This window comes from Schistocerca nitens, chromosome 8 (assembly GCF_023898315.1).
Source record: "Schistocerca nitens isolate TAMUIC-IGC-003100 chromosome 8, iqSchNite1.1, whole genome shotgun sequence".
NCBI lineage: Eukaryota > Metazoa > Arthropoda > Insecta > Orthoptera > Acrididae > Schistocerca > Schistocerca nitens.
This window is the reverse complement of record NC_064621.1, coordinates 552,840,400-552,849,129: the sequence shown is the minus strand read 5'-3', so window position 1 is coordinate 552,849,129 and position 8,730 is coordinate 552,840,400. Positions and strand designations below refer to the sequence as shown.

Sequence of the window (8,730 nt, the reverse complement as noted above, 5' to 3'; positions counted from 1 at the left end):
TATTTCAAAGGAGACCATATACAATAAGTGAAAGGTAAGTGTAGAAAAATTTTGTGGGCAAAGTCCTGGGATGTTTTAAACAGACTTGGTGCTAATAGATAGAGAGAAGTCTTTTTCCCCAAATGAGTTAATTTTATGCTGACTGTTTATGATGCAAGTTTATAACATTTTTAAATGTAAATAAATCTTAACAAATAATGGAAACTAAATATCATTAGTGATAGTTGTTAATGTAGTCATCAAAGGAAACTAATCATAGCTGCAATGTTTTATGGTAATATACAATTTGATTGTTTTCCATCTCAAATAATTTTTCCTAATGACAGATATATAGAAAATGGTGCAAATTTGTGACTAACTAAAAGAATGTGTGTATTAAAGCATGTACAGATTTCAAAGACTGTGTGTCACGCTAAAGAAAGGAAAAAAATATTCATTGTTGTAGGTAGATATTTTATTGTCTTACAACATTACATCATCTGTTCTCTTTGGTAGACCTGTATTTCCTTAACTATTTGAATTGTACATTAGTAAAAATTTCATTTTTTTATATAAAATTATCACAGATAATATCAGTTGTTTGAAACTGATAACTGTATTAAAATCATGTTGATATTTTGAAAAGAAAGACTACTCTGTGTATATATAAATTGGTAATATGCTATTATTCTATTACAGTAGCCCTGTAGAACTTCACTCCTGAAAGAAGTAAAAGAAAAGCAGTAGTTAGAATTTCATGTCTTTCAACTCAAAACAAGTATTTCTTTTTATGATGATATAAAAGCCAAAGTCTAAATATGAAAGTCAAGAAAGATAGTCTGAAAATAGGAAATAGTTTGACAAAAAATTTCTGATCACCCATAGCTTGGAAAATAATTTCACTGAGTAGTGCTCACACAACAAAGCATGTTACAATGTGCCAGCCAAGGTTTATGATGCAAATGGCCATCATTGGTATACTTCACTGTAAAGAAACCAGTTTCTCATCTTCTTCTCATGTTCTGTTCATATACCTTCATATACCTTCTTTCCCTTGCTTATTGTGGCATCCCATATTCCCAGGGCTACCTGACATTCATCCCTTGTCAACAATATTAGGAGACATCCTAACCTGGAGTTTTCATTGTTTGATCCATGTCATATATTTTACTAATATCCTTGAATATTCCCTCTGTTCTGACATTAACAGCCTGTGGTGCAGGCCTGGAAACGTATATAATGTTAGTTTGTAATTGCTCTGTCCCAGCTGTGAGAAGAATTTGTCTGCCATTGCACTGCTTCCAGCAATTTATCCTTTAGCCACTGTCCTGCTAAACAAGTTGCCAACAGCTACTACATTAATCACTGTTGCTATTCTATAACTGACCAAAATCCTTGGCAACATTTCCCATCTCTCTTCTTTCAATACAGACATATTTATTCCCCTGAGTACATCCCAAAATATTTGTGTGTTCTCTGCTTTGTTGTATTCTATAGTGGCTTTTCCTCATGTAACAAGTGAGTGAATTATATTGAAACAAATGTGCTACATATAGTTTGGCTCCCCTATCTTAAGAGGATTTAGAAGCACTGCTTTGTTTTTTAGTGTTAGAAATATTAATATTTTATATGTTCAATTATAACAATAACTATTTTTCTGTTTGCCTTCAATTGTGATCTATCAGTAAATTATATTTTTCACTAGTTTCTCATCTCTGTACAATATTGCTTCTTCTCACATAGCCCAGCAATATGAGATTTTAGATATTTTTTTTATTTATATCATTATTGTTTTCTGTTTGCCCCTTTGAGCTGCAAGCATTTCTGTCAGAGGAAGAGAGTTTATTTTGTAGACTATATTTCATCCTCCACTCTACTCATGAAGTGCAGTTGTTTACTTATTGTTAGTGAAATGTCTATTGAATCACAGTGACCATCAGAAAATTTTTCAAACAATTAAGTATAAAAACCTTCTAAGGCCAAAGTCGCATAAGTATTTCTTTATTTTGCTGTCATACAGGTCCTCAAATTTTTTATTACAAAACATGTTGATTGTGAGCTGGAACCTCATGGCCAGTTGTCAAGTTAGTGGAAAAAAAAGATAGCACATTATACAAAACGTTTGTCAGGAACAAACAGTTTACTTCAAAATGCACCTTGTGCGCATGGCCATGTCCACACATGTAATGGTTCAAATGGCTCTGAGAACTATGGGACTCAACATCTGAGGTCATCAGTCCCCTAGAACTTAGAACTACTTAAACCTAACTAACCTAAGGACATCACACACATCCAAGCCTGAGGCAGGATTTGAACCTGCGACCGTAGTGGTTGCGCGGTTCCAGACTGAAGCACCTAGAACTGCTCGGCCACTTTGGCCGGCTCCATACATGTAATGCTCACAGATGATTGTTACATTGTAAAAATCACATTATGCAATAAAATGCATATTACCACAGCAGTTTATGTTAGCTTGACATGTTCTGTTCATTGATGATCCACCTTATACAGCATAAATTGTAGTGTCAGCATTACATGTATAGTCATGGCCATGTGCACAAGGTGCATTTTGATAATAAATGTTTTATTTCTAACTAACATTTGTATAATGTGCCACATTTTATACAGTAACATGATAACTAGGCATGAGGTTCCAACTCACAAGGAAAATGTTGGCTAGGAATGTGGGAGGGGTGGCAAGTATATGAGTTGGGACCCCGTACTGCCCTGAGGAAAGCAGCACACACAGAAGGTAATGTGAGGATGTGAAATGGGATGGGATGAAAGGACGGAGGAACCAGAGACTGTTGGGTGGAGGGTGGGGGGACAGTGATTTAGCTGAGATTGAGGCGAAGACAATTATGAGAGCAGAGGATGTGTTATAAGGGAACTCCCACCTGTGTATTTCAGAGATGCTGATGGTGGAGGGTAGGATCTAGATCACGGATAGTCACCCTTTTTTACGTAACACCCACTTTTATATCTCTGTTAGTAGTAAATCTTTCTGACTGCCCACATGTACCATATTAATGGTGATTTATAGACTAGGGAAGTAACTTAAGTTAATAAAATTTATAAAGCAGAGTTACAGCAAGTTAAAACAGATAATAATAATTATTTACTTTAGGTCAAAATTTTATGAAAATCTAATGAAAATGTTTTTAAAATCCCCACTGTCTACTGCCCACCATGAAAGCAGGAACACCCAATAGGGGGCAGTTCGGAACAGGTTGATTACCCCTAGATGACTCACGTTGAGAAGCAGCCACTGAAATTGAGTATGCTGTGCTCAGCTGCATGCTGTACCACCAGGTGGTCAACTTCATTCTCGGCAAGAGTTTGGTGATGGCCATTCAGCCTGGTGGACAACTGGTTGGTAGTAATACCAACACAAAAAGCCATGCAGCATTTGTGGCAGACTTTGTGTGTGACATGGCTGCTTTCACAGGTGTTCTGGCACCTGATGTGATAAGTCTGTGAGAAGACTGGAGTAGGAGGTGCTGAGTGGGTGGATTTGGTGGATCTTTTGGTCCCTGTGGCAAGGGGCTAGGAGTGGGAGTGGTTGAAGGGTGGACTAGGATGTTGTTTAAGTTGGGTAGGTGACAGAACACCACTTTGGGAGAGGTGGAAGGAACTCTGGTAGAATGTAGCTTTTATCAGCGCAGGATGAGAGATAATTAAAGCCCTGGTGAACGATATGTCTCAGTTGTTCTGTTCCAGGATGATAATGGGTGATGATGGTGGAGCTCCTTTGTAGCTGTTTCTTGGGGGTGATGGGAGGATTATGGATGTGTGGGGATCTGTCTGTAGACTAGATTCGAGGGGGGGGGGGGTACTGCCTGTCTGTGATGGTCTTTGTGAGGCCTTCAGTATATTGGGCAAGGGAGTTCTCATCACTGTAGATATGTAATCCAGGATACGAGGAGGAGGTGGAGAGAGAGCCGTGGGAAGAGATGGCCAAAGAGATGGGGGGAAAAACGAGATGGGGAGAGAAAGGGAGGCAGGCATACTCTGGCGATGCCATGGGCAAAACACTAGTTATGAGAAAAAAAATGCTCTCTTTTGTTTATTAAAAAGCTCAAAAAGTAACATCAGTGTATAATGTCAGCCTCAATTGCATGGTTGAAGCTACAGTCGAAACTGTTCCCAGCTCCTCCCCTCCTCCCCTACCCCTCGCCCCCCCCCCCTCAATAATCACTACATAATCTTCTTTGCCAAGATCTTCACCCAGAGAGCCTAAATTACAGGTGTCATTGCTAAGCCTTGGACTTGGCCTAAAAATATTTGTTACCTGATATTTTGTATCCAGTGAGTTCTGTACTAACTTGAACATTTCCTTGCCGTCACCACTTTCTAACAGAAGGGCCTCTTGGTCCTTTAATCTTCAACCACTACTTAGCTGAACTTGCCTTTTTTCCTTGTCTCGTCAGACTGGTCCTGAACTCCTTAGTTACTTCACAGACTAACAGAGCAGTGAAGCCCTTGGAAGATGTTTAGATTAAAGCCAGCAAAGTTCTAGCTTCTCTTAAACCTCTTGCATTATTTGACCACAGTCTACCACATTCATAATCTTACTACTGTCAAATGCAGCTCTGAACTTCTTTCTCTTCTTCTTTTTTTGCCATACAGTGATTCATTACATTTACAAAGCATTTTTCTGAATGCTTATTCCACTATATGTATACATCATGTGAATTGTTATTTACAAAAAAAATTGGGTATGAATAAATGATTGATACATGTCATCACTATAAGCTACTTATGAAGTGATTATACCATATTAATAAAAAAAAAAAAAATGTAACATCGCACAAAAATTCATACATCATGTAAACAGTGTCTCCAGAACACATACGTATATTTAAGTGGTTGAACATCAAATTTAATACTAGTGTGCACTTCTGGGTTGACAACAACATTGCAGCCAGTGTTGGAAGATGAATCTTTGCATTAACATATGTCCTGATAAAGAATTTTTGTTGTGCCCTTTTATTATAACCCCCAGTGGCTGTCACAATGGAGGCAGATAAGCTGACATGGGTAGATCAGCAGAGTAGCTCTAAAAATCTGCCATAAAGGGCACACACATTGTATCATATGGGCAGACCTGCTGATGGATGTACGTGCTTGCAAGTGGCAGTAAGTAGAGCAGGGAGTGCTCCTGTGAAGTTGAACTCCGTGGACCTAGCCTTGCACTTCATGCCAAAAGTTGTCATGTGCTCAGTTGAAAGCCACCCACACCAGCCACATGCTGAGTATGTTTCTGTTCCCCAGTTGTTACTGAGTCATCATTGTGTGAAGTACCCACCCCAATTATGGTGAGTAGCAGCAATGTCATGCGTTCTGCAGATACTGAAGTCTTGTATCTGGTCTGTGAGAATAGTAGATGATTCACATACCCTAGTTCATTGCATAACCACACAAAGTAGATTCAATCCTGCTCAGAACAAGTGCCTTGGATCTCAAATTCTGTCTATGATACTGCCTTATCTGTTTTCAGTTTTAAAGTCAACTTTCCTTGGGTGTGGGTTGGGTGGAGAGAAGAGCACTGTCTGGTGGAATCCGCAGGGAATACATGGAGGCATGACAAGACATTGGAAGGCTGTGAAGCAGGGAGAGCAGGGAAGGGGAAAGTTGGGCGGGTGCATTAGATGATGACAAAGGACGTGGTTCAGTTGTTCCAGTCTGTGGTGGTATTGGTTGACTATGGAGACACTTCTTTGTAGCTGGTTCATGAGGATGGTGGGAGGATTTGGGGTGTGTGGGGAAAGGCACAGGATATCTGTTTGTGGACTAGGTCTGAGGGATAATGCCTGTCTGTGAAGATCTGTGAAGAACTTGATGAAAACTTCAGCATACAAGGCAAATGAGTTCTTGTACACAGTACCTGGATGGCTAGGCTGGATGGGAGGGACTTTTTGTTGTGGATGGAATGGCAGTTGTTGAAATGCAGGTACTGTTGATGGTTAGTGGGTTTAATGTGGACAGAGGTGTTGATGGAGCCATTAGAGAAGCGGAGTCCAACATCCAAGTAGGTGGCAAATTAGCTAAGGAGGACCAGGTGAAGTGTATGGGAGAGTAGGTGCTGAGGTTGTGAAGGAATGTGGTTAGGGCTTCTTGACCTTGAGTACAAATCCTTCCCATCCCTCCTAGTAGTGTTCCATTGTCCATCCAACCTACACAACATCCTACATCCTACTCCATCTGTATGCCACTCCCACTCCCAGCCCTTGCTACAGGGATCATACTCCTGAGGCAGACCAAGGTGCAAGACCTGAACAATCAACCACCTAGCACCTCCTGCCCCAGCCCTGTCACAGGTTTATCCTACCCTGTCAGAGGCTGTGTCACCTCTGAAAGCAGCCATGTCATATACAAACTCTGTTGCAAACACCGCACAGTTTTTTTATGTTGGTATGGCTACCAAACAACTGCACACCAGGATGTATGGCCATCACCAAACTCTTGCCAAGAACACAGTTGATCACCCAATGGCACAACATGCAGCTGAGCACATCATGCTCAATTTCAATGGCTGCTTCACAATCCAAACCATCTGGGTCTTCCCCTCCACCACCACCTTCTCTGAACTGTGCATGAACTATGCATCAAATCACAAGTCCAGTGTGCCACTTAAATCTTAAAATACATATTTACAATACATCCTTCACCCCTGTAATCATCCTGGCCTCAATCTCAAGCAACCCTTTGTCCCCACACCCTTTAACCAGCAGTTTCCCCTTCCCCCATCTACATCTACATCTACATCCATACTCCGCAAGCCACCTGACGGTGTGTGGCGGAGGGTACCCTGAGCACCTCTATCGGTTCTCCCTTCTATTCCAGTCTTGTATTGTTTGTGGAAAGAAGGATTGTCGGTATGCTTCTGTGTGGGCTCTAATCTCTCTGATTTTATCCTCATGGTCTCTTCGTAAGATATACGTAGGAGGGAGCAATATACTGCTTGACTCTTCGGTGAAGGTATGTTCTCGAAACTTTAACAAAAGCCCGTACCGAGCTACTGAGCATCTCTCCTGCAGAGTCTTACACTGGAGTTTATCTATCATCTCCGTAACGCTTTCGCGATTACTAAATGATCCTGTAACGAAGTGCGCTGCTCTCTGTTGGATCTTCTCTATCTCTTCTATCAACCCTATCTGGTACGGATCCCACACCACTGAGCAGTATTCAAGCAGTGGGCGAACAAGCATACTGTAACCTACTTCCTTTGTTTTCAGATTGCATTTCCTTAGGATTCTTCCAATGAATCTCAGTCTGGCATCTGCTTTACCGACGGTCAACTTTATATGATCGTTCCATTTTAAATCACTCCTAATGCGTACTCCCAGATAATTTATGGAATTAACTGCTTCCAGTTGCTGACCTGCTATTTTATAGCTAAATGATAAGGGATCTATCTTTCTATGTATTCACAGCACATTACACTTGTCTACATTGAAATTGAATTTCCATTCCCTGCACCATGCGTCAATTCGCTGCAGATCCTCCTGCATTTTAGTACAATTTTCCATTGTTACAACCTCTCGATACACCACAGCATCATCTGCAAAAAGCCTCAGTGAACTTCCGATGTCATCCACAAGGTCATTTATGTATACTGTGAATATAAACGGTCCTATGACACTCCCCTGCGGCACACCTGAAATCACTCTTACTTCGGAAGACTTCTCTCCATTGAGAATGACATGCTGCGTTCTGTTATCTAGGAACTCTTCAATCCAATCACACAATTGGTCTGATAGTCCATATGCTCTTACTTTGTTCATTAAACGACTGTGGGGAACTGTATCAAATGCCTTGCGGAAGTCAAGAAACACGGCATCTACCTGTGAACCTGTGTCTGTGGCCCTCTGAATCTCGTGGACGAATAGCGCGAGCTGGGTTTCACACGACCGTCTTTTTCGAAACCCATGCTGATTCCTACAGAGTAGATTTCTAGTCTCCAGAAAAGTCATTATACTCAAACATAATACGTGTTCCAAAATTCTACAACTGATCGACGTTAGAGATATAGGTCTATAGTTCTGCACATCTGTTCGACATCCCTTCTTGAAAACAGGGATGACCTGTGCCCTTTTCCAATCCTTTGGAACGCTACGCTCTTCTAGAGACCTACGGTACACCGCTGCAAGAAGGGGGGCAAGTTCCTTCACATACTCTGTGTAAAATCGAACTGGTATCCCATCAGGTCCAACGGCCTATCCTCTTTTGAGCAATTTTAATTGTTTCTCTATTCCTCTGTCATCTATTTCGATATCTACCATTTTGTCATCTGTCTGACAATCTAGAGAAGGAACTACAGTGCAGTCTTCCTCTGTGAAAGAGCTTTGGAAAAAGACATTAGTATTTCGGCCTTTAGTCTGTCATCCTCTGTTTCAGTACCATTTTGGTCACAGAGTGTCTGGACATTTTGTTTTGATCCACCTACCACTTTGACATAAGACCAAAATTTCTTAGGATTCTCTGCCAAGTCAGTACATAAAACTTTACTTTCGAATTCATTGATCGCCTCTTGCATAACCCTCATCACACTACATTTCGCTTCACGTAATTTTTGCTTGTCTGCAAGGCTTTGGCTATGTTTATGTTTGCTGTGAAGTTCCCTTTGCTTCCGCAGCAGTTTTCTAACTCGGTTGTTGTACCATGGTGGCTCTTTTCCATCTCTTATGATCTTGCTTGGCACATACTCATCTAACGCATATTGTACGATGGTTTTGAACTTTGTCCACT

At 40.8% G+C, this 8,730-nt stretch overlaps 1 protein-coding gene across 4 annotated transcripts in view; it reads right to left on the bottom strand.

Moving 5' to 3' along the window:
* Positions 1-459: 459 nt before the first annotated feature.
* Positions 460-8,730, bottom strand: part of LOC126199268 (alpha-N-acetylgalactosaminidase-like) — a 66,245-nt gene continuing 57,974 nt past the window's right edge. For all 4 annotated transcript variants that reach the window (XM_049936077.1, XM_049936076.1, XM_049936074.1 and 1 more), the window contains exon 10: positions 460-699. In XM_049936077.1, the coding sequence (XP_049792034.1) occupies positions 665-699 (35 nt within the window). In that variant the 3' untranslated portion in view covers positions 460-664. The remainder of the gene's footprint in view (positions 700-8,730) is intronic.